This window comes from Canis lupus, chromosome 30 (genome assembly GCF_048164855.1).
Source record: "Canis lupus baileyi chromosome 30, mCanLup2.hap1, whole genome shotgun sequence".
Classification (NCBI taxonomy): Eukaryota; Metazoa; Chordata; class Mammalia; order Carnivora; family Canidae; genus Canis; species Canis lupus.
Window position 1 is genome coordinate 9,751,476 of NC_132867.1, and position 14,026 is coordinate 9,765,501.

Genomic DNA, 14,026 nt, shown 5'->3' on the forward strand with positions numbered 1-14,026 from the left:
TGACTTGCATTGGGTAGAAAGTCTGTTGCTCCCTCTCCCCCTCCCCCTGCTTGTGCTTGCTCACTCTCTCTCTTAAATAAATAAATTAAATTAAATCTTTTTTTTTTAAAGTATTTCTTATAGTTGCAGATTGGATGTTAAATTGACAGGCATTAATCTCCTTGTACATCTCCATCAGAGCTCTTAGCTGACTAGGCACATTGTTAATGAGTAATGTTTTGAAAGAAATCTTTTTTTTTTTCTTTTTCTGAGCAGTTGGTCTCAACACTAGTCTTAAAATATTTGGTAAACCATATTGTAAAGAGATGTGTTGTCATCCAAACCTTGGTTTTCCATTTATAGGTCACAGACAGAGTAGACTTAGTATAATCCTTAAGAATCCTAGGATTTTCAGAATGGTAAATGAGCATTGGCTTCAATTTCAAGTCATCAGCTGCATTAGCACCCTAACAAGAGTCAGCCTTTGAAGCCAGGCATTTACTTCTCCTCTCTAACTACAAAAGACCTAGATTGCATCTCCTTCCAATAGAAGGCTATTCTACCTACACTAAAAATCTATTGTTTAGAGTAGCCATCTTCATTGATTACTCCAGCTAGAACTCCTGGATGATGTGCTGCAGTTTCTACATTAGTATTTGGTGCTTTACCTTGTACTTTAATGTTAAGGAAAAACCTCCTTTCCTTAAAGTTCAGGAAACTGCCTTAGGTATCTTCAAACTTTCCTTCTGCAGCTTCTGCTCTCTCAGCCTTTATAAATTTAAAGAAGGTTAGGGACTTGCTCTTGATTAGGCTTCAGCTTAAGGGAACACTGGCTGGCTTGATCTTCTATCCAGATGACTAAAGCATTCTCCAAATCAGCAATAAAGCTGTTTGTTTTGCTTTATTATTTGTGTGTTCACAGAGGTATCACTTTACATTTCCTTCAAGAACTTTTCCTTTGCATTCATAAACTGGCTATTTGGCACAAGAAACCTTGTGTTTGGCCTAGTTCAGCTTTTGATATGCCTTCATCACAATCCTTAATCACTTCTAGCTTTTGATTTAAAGTGAGAGACATGTGACTCTTACTTTCACTTGACTCCTTAGAGGCCATTGTAGAGTCATTTATTGTCCTGATTTCAGTATGGTTGGGTCTCAAGAAATGGGGGAGGGGAGGCGAGAGAGAGAGAGAGAGAGAATGGCCAGTCAGTAGAGAAGTCAGAACATATACACTTACCTATTAAGTTCACCATTTTATATGAGTGTGGTTCATGACACCCCAAATTACAATAGTAAATCAAAGATCACTGATCACACAGATCACTATAACAAATATAATAAGAAAAAAATTGAATTATTATGAGAATTACCCAAATGTGACACAGAGACATGAAGTGAGCAAATGCTATTGGAAAAAATGTCACCAATAAATTTGCTTGATGCAGGGTTGCCACAGACTTTCAATTTGCAAGAATGCAGTATCTGTGAAGTACAATAAAATGAGGTATGTGTGTACTACTAAGAGTCCAATACTACTATTATTTATTTTGTTGCTCAAATGATTCCTTCTCTATCTGGGACTCTTTCTGGTTGGTTCCTCTGTCCTTCTGACTTATCCCCCTGTTGTTTCTATCTCCTCCCCCTCCTTTTCTTCTTCTTCTCCTTCTTAACACTCTCTTTCTGGCACTCTTAAAATGCTCCAGGTTATCTTACATTTTCTCTACCAAGCCCTAGAATCACCATTTTTTTAAGGAGCTCTGGTTCTTTTTGTTGGAGAATGGTGTTCAGAAACTAAGATCTCAGTGCTGGGTATGTTTGTTGTTACTGTGATGTCACTGCTTCCATGTCCTCTCAGCAGGCAGAGCTAAGAAATATACGTATTATAAAATGCATATACACACATTTATCTCTTTGTAGGTGTGTATAGGGGGGTAGGTGAGCTCATATCACTACCTCTGACTCTAAATTCAGAACTGCAGTGTTTATTCTATCACTCATTTGTAACTTCTATCTCTGATGGCATGAAATCTGGCTCAAGTTATCCACAACTTATTTACTTATTTGCTCAACCAATTGTGGTATGCATGCAGAGGAGCCTTAGAATTCCTGGTCCACACTACTGTGAAAAATAAATTTACCAACTAGAATATAGTGTTTATGTACAGTTCATTTTGTTTTTACCCTTAACGTAGCCAGTCAAAACAATATTTTCTGAATTTAATTTCGTTTAGCTTCTTTTTCTTCAATAACGTGGTTTCAAAAAGAATTATCTTGAGTAAAAAACATAATATGGGCAATATGGAATTTAGAAATGTAATGTTGCAAAAGTTCATCTTGAAGTTGTCATTAATTTTTACAGAACGGTACTCTAAAGCATTATAATCCATCAGATTATAACTCACTACAATATCAGAGCTCTTTACCTTTTAAGTGGACCAATTACAGCATTGTACCAAGTTCTGTACAGCATTGTACCAAGTTCTACAAGAGTGAAGGCAGACTTGGGGAAGACTACCTGCCGTGACTTTTATTAGATACAGCCACAATAGCACAACTCTGCCTCCTCCCCTCTAAATTAATTGAGTTGCTTTGGTCTGCTACCCTTCTTGTCATGGTCTTGATATAATATTTTAATGTCACATCTTCCCAATGACGTGCTTTACTATATATTATAGAAAATGAAACTGAGGTTCTGAAAGTGACTTGTCCAAGGTCATATGGTTTATAAATGATAGAGCTGAAGCTAGAATTCAGTTGTATCCAAAGTCCAAATATATGAAAAATTATATAAGTGTTAGAACTTCATGTACTGCAGAATAATACAGTATGGTTGGGTGCATGATTAAGACACCCAGATATTTTGCTTTAGTCATTTTTTATAGTCTTTGAGTCATCCATTGTCTATTTCTTCACTGTCAGTTGGCTCAAACTATGCAACTCTAGAGATGTTTCTACCTGAAAAATATAAACAGGGTCCTATTCTAGTCAATTTTGTAATAGTTTATAATTTGTCTTTTGTCTGTAGGTAACTTGGCATGGTTATCTTACAATTTGAATAGATTGGCACTACTTGAATAATTTAGCTTTTACTTTGAACATGTGAAATAAAAGTGTAATTTCATTAAAATGTTTGAAGTTGCTCTAATTCCTATTCCATTTTTGTTTTGTTTTATGAGGATTTGGGAGCATCTAGTATGTACTCATTGGGACATTTGCACAGATAAATAATTTTCTGAGAATAGTTCTGGTTCTATCTAGCACCAAGCTTATCAAAGAAAAGCTTTTTTTTTTCTTTTCCCCCTATGAATAGTAATGGATTGATAGCTTCTTAAAATAAAATTAAAATATTTTTCCAAAGAAATACAAAATTTAAAATACCAAACACAAGATCCAATTTTGAATTGGTTATATTTTATATTTTTCAAATTGATATTGTATTTTTTCATTTTTTCTCAATTTCTGCATTTTTCTGTTTGTGAAGTGGTCCCAAGCATTTGTTTACCAGCATTGATCTATGGACCATATTGGTCACTGGTTAGAGGATTCCTTTAGAAGACCTCAGCTCAGTGTTAGTGCCCATCACATTCTAAGTCAGGTTTCACTGACATATTTTTTTTTTCCACCTGGAGATGTGTTAACAATCCTCAAATCTTAACACTTTCTTACTTTTGTACTAATCCAAGTTATTGAAAAGCATCCTATATGGAAGATATTTCTCTTCTTTCCTTAGTATTGCCTTTACAGAAATATAAATGTTACCATTTATTAAATCATTATTATATGTTACATACAGTTTTAAATATCTTACACGTATTAAGTCATTTAATCCTCTCAATATGAAAGCAGGTACTATTATCATTCCTACTTTATAAAAAATGGAAACTGAGGCACAAAGAGATGGACTTCCCATGATCACATAGTGAGTAGCAGAGTTGAGATACAAACTCAGGCAGCCTGGCTCTTAAGTCTGTGTCCTTGCCTTGTCACACTGCTATCCACAAGAAGAAACTATTTGGAAAGTTCCTTGTGTTTATATAAAATTGGCTTCCGAGTACATGGTTCAAAACGCTTCTCAATACTTACCACTTACTGAGCCATTTTTCTTCTTATTCAAGTTTTTAAAATTTCAGTTAATTAACATATGGTGTAGTAGTAGTTTCAGTAATAGAACTTTGATTCATCACTTACATGTAACACCCAGTGCTCAATACAAAAAGCACACTCCTTAATAGCCATCCCATTTAACTCATCTCCCTGCCACCACCCCTCCAGCAACCTCAGTTTGTTCCCTATAGTTAAGAGTCTCTTATGGTTTGCCTCACTCTCTGTTTTTATTTTCCTCCCCCTCCCTTATGTTCATCAGTTTTATTTCTTAAATTCCACAAATGAATAAAATCATGTGGTATCTTTCTCTGACATCTTTTGCTTAGCATAATGTCTTCTAGTTCCATCTATGTTATTGCAAATGGCAAGATTTCATTATTTTTGATAGCTAATATTCCATTATATATGTATAAATATATATATATATATACACATACATATATATGTGTGTATACACACACACACCATCTCTTTTTTATCCATTCATCAGCTGATTGATGTTTGGGCTCTTTAGATAATTTGGCTATTGTCAATGCTGCTTTATTTATTTACTTAAATATCTAAATATCTATCTATCTATACATATATATATATATAGAGAGAGAGAGAGAGAGAGAGAGGCAGAGACATAGGCAGAGGGAGAAGCAGGCTCCATGCAGGGAGTCCGATATGGGATTTGATCCCGAGGATCTAGGATCACACCCTGAACCGAAGGCAGATGCTCAACCACTGAGCCACCCAGAGATCCCTAGAAGGGACAATTTAAAGCTTATAGAAGTATAAAAATTTAAACTGTCTTTTTAGCTTTTGCTCCTGGGAACCAGAGAACTAAGGTCTGAACTCAAATGCCCTAGACTTTCTCTAAGATTTTGTTTTGTTATTTGCTTTTGTCATGTATTGTTTTACTTATTTCATGTATTTTAAAAAGATTTTATTTATTTATTTGAGAGAGAGAGAGAGAGAGAAAGAGAACATGAGAGAAGGGGCAGAGGGAGCTGGAGAAGCAGACTCCCCGCTGAGCAAGGGGCCTGATGTGGGGAGCCATCCCAGGACCCTGGAATCATGACCTGAGTGGAAGGCAGACACTTACCTGAATGAGCCACCCAGGCACCCCCAAGTATTGTTATTAGCCACCTCAAATTATTTTTGTTAAATAGGTGGTATCCAGATATGCCAACTAGTGTCCTACAGCAGTTCTGTGTGTTTTAAATAACAAAAAACTATTCACTAATAGTTTTGGAGATCAGTCATCTGAAATCAACGTGTCAGCAGAGCCACATTTCCTCTGGAGACTCTAGGGAGAATTAATTCTTTGCCTCTTCCAGTTTCTGGTGCTTATTGACATTCTTTGACTTGTGTCTGTATCACTCCAATCTCTTCACAGTCACTTTATTTCCTCCTCTTGTGTCTGTTTGTTCTGCATGTCTCTTCTAAGGACAATGTCATTGGATTTAGGAACCAGCTAATCTAGATAATCCAGGATGATCTCCTCATCTCAAGATCCTTAACTTAATTATATCTGCAAAGCACCTTTTTCCAAATAAGCTAACATTTACAGATTCTGGGGATTACGACATGGGCATATCTTTTGGGGAGTCACCACTCAAGCCACCAGAATAGGTGATGGTAGTTGCATGAGGTTTTAATCCATGGGCTTTGTGACTTAAACATTTTTTTTTTTTCCCCAAAAGACTTTATTTACTCATGAGAGACACACAGAGAGAGGCAGAGACATAGAGGGAGAAGCAGGGTCCCCATGGGGAGCCCGATGCAGAACTTGATCCCAGGACCCCAGGATCATGCTCTGAGCTGAAGGCAGATGCTCAACCACTGAGCCATCCAGGTGTCCCGTGACTTAAATTTTACTTGTAAAAAGTCTTTTTATTTTCCATCTACTTCCTGGCTCTTTTGTTGTGGACCAGTTAAGTTTGCTGGGGACCTGGGTTTCACTCAGGTCAAGTTCATAGATATGTGGTGTTTTAAATTTTGTTCAGTTCTTGTCTTGAAGTCTTAAAAAAAAAAAAAAAACCTTTTACTTATTTGTCTTCATATTCATCTTTCTGAGAGGCAGGATAAAATAGTTCTTAAAATCATAGACTGTAAAAGATGTATCTGGATTCAAATCCTGACTGCCTCTTCCTAGCTATATTAAGCAATTTTCTTCATCTTTAAGTACATTTGACAAATGTAGGGTTAACTAAGGATTTTACACGCACAGACATCCCATCATACAATGGTTAAAACAGTGCCTAGACTGTGGAAAGCAGTGTGTTATTATTATTAGCTATTATTGTAAAGAAGCACTACAGTCTTCTTTCAGAATAAATCCATTATAAGTCCATTTACAAGGTTTTATGCCTAAAATGTTTGTAAAATAAGGAACAGTTGAAGAATACTGAAAATTTCATACATAAAAAATAATCACTAGAGATGACATAAAGGCATAAAGGAAGTCTGTAACTCTGAGTTAAATAAAAACTGCCATTTTGCTTGGGTAGGTCTGAGACCAAAGAAAATTGTTTAAGTTTTAATGGAGAGGACAAAAAGTTCAGAGGATTTGTCACAAAAGTTAGAGCCTTTCACCTTTAGGTCACTGATTCTCCTCCAACTTGTGACCAAAGTAATTGAAAATCATTATCATCTAAAAAGTATTAAGTACTCTGAAAAAAGTTGTTTGCCTCACATTGACTTCCAGGTGGTGACAATTACCATCACATTGAACACCCACCACTTGGCCATCTAGAGAGAGGTTAGGGGGTGAACAAGTCTGAGGATAAAATGACAATCTGTTCCTCCCAGGTCCTCTGAGAAGTGTGGCAGGTAGGTGTAGAGAGGAACTTTAGCTGACTATTGCCTCTGCTGAATTTAATCCAAAAATAAATGGTTATCATTTGAAGACCGGGATATCAAAACCTGGTAGCCATTATATACACTGTAAGGAGAGTCTTACAGTCTTACATAAGAGAAAATTTTAAACTAGCTTCATAGAGTATACTTTACACTATGAAATTCACCTGTTTTAAATGTGTAATTCAATGACTTTTGGTAATCTTATAGAATTGTGTAAACTTTACCTCATCCAGTTTTAGCACATTTTTATAGACGAATTTATTTATTTTTTAAAGTTTTTATTTATTTATTCATGAGAGACAGAGAGAGGGGCAGAGATGTAGGCAGAGGGAGAAGCAGACTCCCTGTGGGGAGTCTAATGCGGGACTCGATCCCAGGACCCCGGGATCACGTCCTGAGCCAAAGGCAGGTGCTCAACTGCTGAGCCACCCAGGCATCCCTTTATAGAGGCATTTAAAGGAATACATATCCAATTAGGCATTGTAGTGTCATCCTAATAGTCTCTTTGCTCTCATTTTTGTAAGCCTATAATCCATTTTCCATAAAGAAAACCTTTTTTTAAATGTAAATAAAATTAAATCAGTTTTCTGCCCAAACTCTTCAACAGCATCGTATAAAACTAAAATTAGAGGTCCTATATGATCAAACAGCTGCCTAGCTCACATCGTACTTCCGTACTTCCTGGTATTCTCCTTCTCACTATCTAGCAGGTACACAAAAATTCTTTTTCTGTGACTAAATCAACTCAACTCATTCCCATTGCACAAACTCTTTACTTGCAATGCTCTTCCTCTTATGGTTTGTTCCTTGTCATTACACTTCAGTTTAAATGTCAGTTCTGAGAAGCCTTCCTTTATCACCAGAACTAAGCAGGCATATTAGCTTAATTTTAATTAAGCTACATTTATTACTATTGCATTTATTTACAACTGGGCATTTGTGGGTTTTGAGAAGCATTTCTTATATGTTATTTGACATTCTCTCCCCTCCCACCCTCTATATGAGCTTTGTAACAACTGAGGCTTGTCTTACCATTTAATCCCAGTACCTAGGAAACTGAACTGGCTGTCACATAGGACTTCATTAAGTACTTCTCAATAGTGAGTAACAGAGAATAGGTCCTAGCTCTCTTGGAGTTTACATTCTAAAGGGGGAGATCAGTACATAAAAGAATAAAAGAGAGAGAAAAAATAAACACCTCAATCTTGTTAATTGTTGCATAGGAGAGAACATGCTGTAATAGATACTGAAGAATCTTATTTAAGTAGTAAAAGCAGAGGCTTCTCTAGATGAGTTGACATTTATGTGGAGATCTCAAGGAATGCTGGGAAGAAACCAGCCATGGAGAGCTGAGTCATGAAGACAATTCCCAATAGAGAAGGGCAAGTAAAAAGTCTCCAAGGCTACAAACTGCTCCGTGAGTCCCAAGAAAGTCAGTATTCTTAAAGAATGGTAAAGCCAGATAAGAAGAGAAGAAGTAGAGAAAAGTGGTGGAAAGATAGTTGGGGACTAGATTATACAAGCATTGTTAGGGAATGGTAAGAAGTTTAACTCTGGGTGAACCAGTATGTCATCTAAGTTGTATGATTTATTCCTTGTGGAGATCTTAACTGTTCAAACTGTGCCCCTACCCCGCAACAGCAGCATTGCCTCTGAGCTTGTTTAAATTGCAGAATCTGAGGTACCACCCAGAACTAAATTGGAGGAAGCACTTCTAATGACATCATCAGGTGATTCATATGCACATTAGTTTGAAAAAACACCCGACAGAGGGTTAGAGATGAGAATGTAAAAAAGAAACCAGTTAGGTATGTTAGTCCAAATGAGAGACTACTTGCATGAGTGACAGCACACATAAGACTGATTTAGGATGTATTTTGGAGATAGTTGGTTTAGGTCTACTAGCCAGCTAGAGGGGGAGATTACAGCTGGCACATAGTGAATCTGGATTTGTGAGAAAAGTTGAGGATTGGAGATACAGATTTGTGGTTTTATTGGGTAACCTGTTTCTGAGTGTCAATGTTGTTTTACATTTTACTGACATTTGCATGTTGTTATGTACATGGAAAATAGACTCGTCTTCCTGAAAGTTGTTCAAGTCCTCCACTCTTTCACTTGAGGTCCTCTGTTGCTAGGTATTTCTCATCAAGTCCTTTATAAACCCTTTCACAAAAAGTGTTTTCAAGGTCTTAAAATTCAAGGCCAATTTTAATCAATGCTCTTTCTTTTCCACAGCCCCTAGGATTCTCCACACCCAAGTCTTAACGGGGAAAGAGGCTTGAGTCCAGTTCCTAGGTTCAAAGCAATTTGGAGACTCCTGGGTGGGTGGGTCCAATTCTCTCCACGTACATACGATTCTGTATTTTCCAAAAAAGAATTGTTGAGCTAGCAGCAGAAATCAAAGAACTAAGTAAGTTCCAATCGGGGAAGTTTGCAGAGGGGCCTCTCTTCTTAAGCCAAGAGGAAGAGGGATTTCCTGCGGGAGCACTGCATTAGTAAGTGGTGCAGTTGAAACCCAATTTGATGTTTATTATTTTAATTTTTATTTATTTATGATAGTCACAGAGAGAGAGAGAGGCAGAGACACAGGCCGAGGGAGAAGCAGGCTCCATGCACCGGGAGCCCGACGTGGGACTCGATCCCGGGTCTCCAGGATCGCGCCCTGGGCCAAAGGCAGGCGCCGAACCGCTGCGCCACCCACGGATCCCCCAATTTAATGTTTAATGATCGTCCCTATACCATCTGTCTTACCAAGGATACTTCAGTTTAATCGTTGAAAAACGTTTCTTACAATTATAAACAAAGGCAAAAAGGTGTTTTGCTTTTTTTTCCCCCTTTCGTTTCTCTCTGAGGTCTGGGGAATGGTGGTCAGAGTTCTCGCCACGGCTTCAACTCTCTGCGTTGGCAACACTGAATCGTGCCGGAACATCCCAGTTTCCGTGGGACCTTTCCAGCATCCTAACTCTTTTGGCTGATCCCTGCGACGACAGGAAAGCCCGCAGGGGCTCCGGTTAGGGAACGGGGCACACGTTCCAGGGTGTTGCTCCCCGACAGCGGCCCGGGTCTCCGAACTCGGAGGAGGTCCCGGCCAGGAAACCACACACCCACCTGAGCCCAGCGCCGCGCGCGGGAGGGGCCGGGGGAGGGCAGGGCCGAGCGCCGCGGCCGCAGGGGCCCGCCGCCGCCCGCCGCCCCGCCCCGCCCCGCCCCGCCCCGCCCGCCTCGGGACGTGCGTCCGGGGATCACCCCGGGTCCCGCTCCGCCCGCCGCGCAGGAGGCGGGGGGCGGGGGCCGACGGCCGTTCTCTCCGGCTATAAAGGGCCCAGGGCCGCCGGAGCTCCCTCGGCGTCCTCCGGCTCCGCCTCCGCCGCCTCCGCCGCCTTCCCTCCAGCGAGAGCTCGGGGGCCCGCTCGGGCTCCCATCGACGCGCTCGGGCTCGGCTACGCGGGCTGCGGCAGAAGATGGCGGCTCCGGCGGCTCGGGCCGACTGCTCCGAGGAGGCGCTGGCGGCAGCCCTGGCGGACGTGCCGGAGCTGGCCCGGCTTCTGGAGATCGACCCGTACCTGAAACCCTTCGCCCCGGACTTCCAGCGCAGGTACGGCCCGACGCCACCTCGGGGTGCTCCTCCCCATCCCCCCTTCCTTCACCAAGGGAAAGGCTGGCTGCGTTTCCAGGCGCGGGCTCCGCGCGCGCAGGCCCCGCCCCTCGCCGGCCCCGCCCCCGCCGGCCCCGCCCCCGCCGGCCCCGCCCCCCCCGCCGGCCCCGCCCCCGCCGGCCCCGCCCCTCGCCGGCCCCGCCCCTCGCCGGCCCCGCCCCCCGCCGGCCCCGCCCCCCGCCGGCCCCGCCCCCCGCCGGCCCCGCCCCCCGCCGGCCCCGCCCGGGCCCACCGCCGGACCTTGCAGGGTAGCCCCGGTTTGAGGTTGCGCCGGGTCGGCTCCGTGAGCTGGGTTCAGGGGCTGCGGGAGTGCGGGTGTGACGGCTCTGGCCCCCGGACTAGACGTGGCAGCTCTGAATAAACTTTCCTCCTCCCCCTCCCTTGCTTTCGAATCCGCGGTGTTGCGCCGTTGGCCCGCGCTGTGGCTCCCCGCAAGGGCCTGGGGGGGGATGCCCCGGGGGAGGGGAGGGATGCCCGGGGGGAGGGGGTGCCCTTGAGCTTTCCCTGTGCTTAACGCCCGGCGTGTGTGATCGCGCCTGTACGACTTTCATGTATTTCATTGCAAATATTGTGACTTTTACATCCAACTGGATCCTTTCAGGCAGTTTTTGTTCTTCCCTTGTTAATAGTTCCCCTCCTGGGGAACAGGAAGTGTATCTTGGCCGCTTTATTTCCCACCTCCGTGGGCCAACGTTGATGAGTCAACATTTGTCAGCAACATTAGTCTGCGTTCGGCCTTGCCCTCCCGCAGAGGGGAAGAGGGAGGAAGGCCAGGAAAGCCAGACTTCTAGGGGTCGACTTAGGTGCTGTTAGCTTTCTTTTGCTGCAATAAATTGGTTTAGGACAATTAAGTCGCTAGGACAATTTTAGTCGTGTGCTCAACTTCAAAGTATAGTTTTTAAGATTACAATAGTTGTTATATTAGTTATAGTAGTTAGATTTATGAGATAAGCACATGATGACTTAATGGTTTCTGCCCTTTTAGCCAAGTGACTCCAGCACAAAAACGTCCGTGGTAACAGAACATGCATGATCAAATTTTCAAGTAGTAGAAAATGGCTAGTTAAGTATTGGCCAGACGCAGTATTGGGGGTAATGAAACAGGATTCATTTGGAATTTGGAAAAAAATCTTAAGTTCATGTCTTGGCATTGTCCCTTACTACCTGCATTTAATCCATCAACTGTTTAGATCTTATTTATTTGAGAGAGAGAGAGAGAGAGCATGAGCAGGGGAAGGGTATGGGGAGAGGGAAAGCAGACTCCCCGCTCAGCAGGGAACTGGATTTGGGCTCAATCTCAGGACCCTGGAATCAGGGACCAGGCTGAATGCAGATGCTTGACCCACTGAACCCCCCGGGTGCTCCCCCCCCCCCCCACCGCAACCATTTACTAAGGATTCCCTATGAACAAAAAAGGAACACAAAGTTCAATGTAACATCTCATTGCAGAGTTTGTATATCCTGTTGAAAGAGCCCTTCTCAGAGTAGTCCGCTTGAGCTGTTGCTGGGCTCATCAGGTTGGGCCCTTCTACAGCTTTGTGAGATTGCTCTCAGTATTTACAGTTTATGCTTTCAAAGTGCATAATCTTCATAGTTCAAAATTGGATTTGATTTACAAATAGTGAAAAATTTTAGAGCGAAAGATGGTGGACAAACTTTAATGTGCTTATTTATGATGATACTAGTTTGTTTCTATGCTTTGGAAATGATACTTAAGACATTTCTAAAAGAAGAATTGTGAAAGATTTTGTTTACATTTCCTCACCCCATAAAAAAAAAAAAAGAGGTTACAGCTGGACAACCCTTGGTAAGTGTTTCTTTCATGTAATTCACTTCAGCTCCATTGGGATTGAAGCAGTTACGATCCTTTCATGGTTTGTCAGAACTAATGAGAGGGACAAAGGCCAGAATAAAGATGGGGCAATCCAATGTTCTTGGTGAAAAGGCTGGTCCAGTGGGCTCATTCTGACCTGGATTCTACTTCTGGCCTTGGTTCTCAGTAGTTGCCATTTTCCAGCACACATGTTGCGTTTAAGCATATCAAATAGTAACTTGGCATTTGGCAGCGGCAACTTTTACTGTTAACATTTAAAGAATAAAAAATTCTTCCCTCATAAAGTTTGGTCCTGGTTACTTTTTATATTTTCTGTTTATTTCTAATAAACCACTGAGGTGTTGTGTCTTCAGCCTAACACAAATATACAACCAGTCATTCAGGGGCAGAGTAGAGCTAACTAAGGAGTAAAAAAAAAATATAGCACAAACAACAGTATTTAAGAATGATGATGAGGGAGACAGTTTCTTGTCATTGATGGACTGTCTCATTCTTTCCCAACCAAGGTATCTTTGTTAGAAACTCTGTTAAGTACATCTATTTACCTTTTCTGTAACTGTAAGACTGTTAAATCAAGTGTGAGGACTAATGAATTACTCTGAGAAATAAAAATTAGTACATAAGGGCATTGTGATAGCCCTTATGTCTCATTGGTTACCTTCTAAGATGGGATTTTCCTTTTGGCTGTCCTTTTATCATCTGTTATTTATACTGCAATTAGCTGCTGTGATCATAATTTCAAAATCTTAGTGTTTTAAAACAGTAACATTTAATTGTCCCTGTATTACATGTCATCGTGAGTTAGGCTCTTCTCATGGCCATCACTCAAGGATTTAGGATGATGAAGGCTTCAGTTTGAAATATGCTTCTATAATGTTAGCTGTAGGGAGCACAGAACATGTTAAACTATACACTGTTTCTTACAGCTTTTGTTTAGGAGTGAGTCACTTCTGCTGACACATTATATGGGCCAGTGAAAGTCAAATTTGACTTCTGAGCCATGGGTGTGAACGCAGAGAATTGACATTTGTGAATGGCTTGAAGAACAGCACAATTGCAATAACACTTGTCTCTACCCCCTGTTTAAAGTTTACATAGTATTTTTAGATTTTGATTTAATCCTGATAACAAAACCATGAGGTAGGAAGGGTTTTTATTTTTCATGACTTACAGATGAAGAATCTGAGATTTGGTCAAATGCTTAAGTTCACATGGTTAGTAGTACTGTGGCTGGGGTTGATCTTTCTTTCTAGAACTATTTTCAACAAGTTTACAAACAATGACTTCTTGGTAATTTAATGAATACCTCTTTCCTCTTTATCTCTAGCATTGGACATTTTGTGCCAGTTTGTGGATCCCTGGAGTCATGAAAATCTTTTGCTTTTCTTCTATTATCTCTAATGGTTTTTCCTCTATTTCTTTCTGACCGTTTAACTTGAGAGATTCTCAGGGCTCTTCCCTATGTCCTTTTTTGTATTTCTACTTTGTATACTTTCCCTGGGCATTCTCCCCTATCCTTTGGATTCCATCTATATACTGAGGCTGCCCATGTCTATCTTCAACCCCAAATCTCCTTGTCTTGGTCATATTTATAAATAGCTTCA

At 41.2% G+C, this 14,026-nt stretch overlaps 1 protein-coding gene and 1 long non-coding RNA gene across 5 annotated transcripts in view; one reads left to right on the forward strand and one right to left on the reverse strand.

Annotated features, from left to right (window-relative positions):
* Positions 1–8,792: 8,792 nt before the first annotated feature.
* Positions 8,793–11,018, reverse strand: LOC140621454 (uncharacterized). 2 transcript variants are annotated; one of them, XR_012021157.1, is made up of 2 exons: positions 10,829–11,018; positions 8,793–9,911 (listed from the first exon to the last, which is right to left on the reverse strand). It is a non-coding gene; the product is annotated as an uncharacterized lncRNA (long non-coding RNA). The 2 variants fall into 2 exon arrangements; XR_012021158.1 differs by lacking the exon at positions 10,829–11,018 and adding an exon at positions 10,042–10,125.
* The window catches only part of GBE1 (1,4-alpha-glucan branching enzyme 1), a 268,264-nt gene continuing 264,390 nt past the window's right edge, over positions 10,153–14,026 (forward strand). For all 3 annotated transcript variants that reach the window (XR_012021155.1, XR_012021156.1, XM_072806520.1), the window contains exon 1: positions 10,153–10,528. Coding sequence is in view for 1 of the 3 variants with exons in the window: in XM_072806520.1 (XP_072662621.1) it covers positions 10,395–10,528 (134 nt within the window). In the remaining 2 variants the exon portion in view is untranslated. The remainder of the gene's footprint in view (positions 10,529–14,026) is intronic.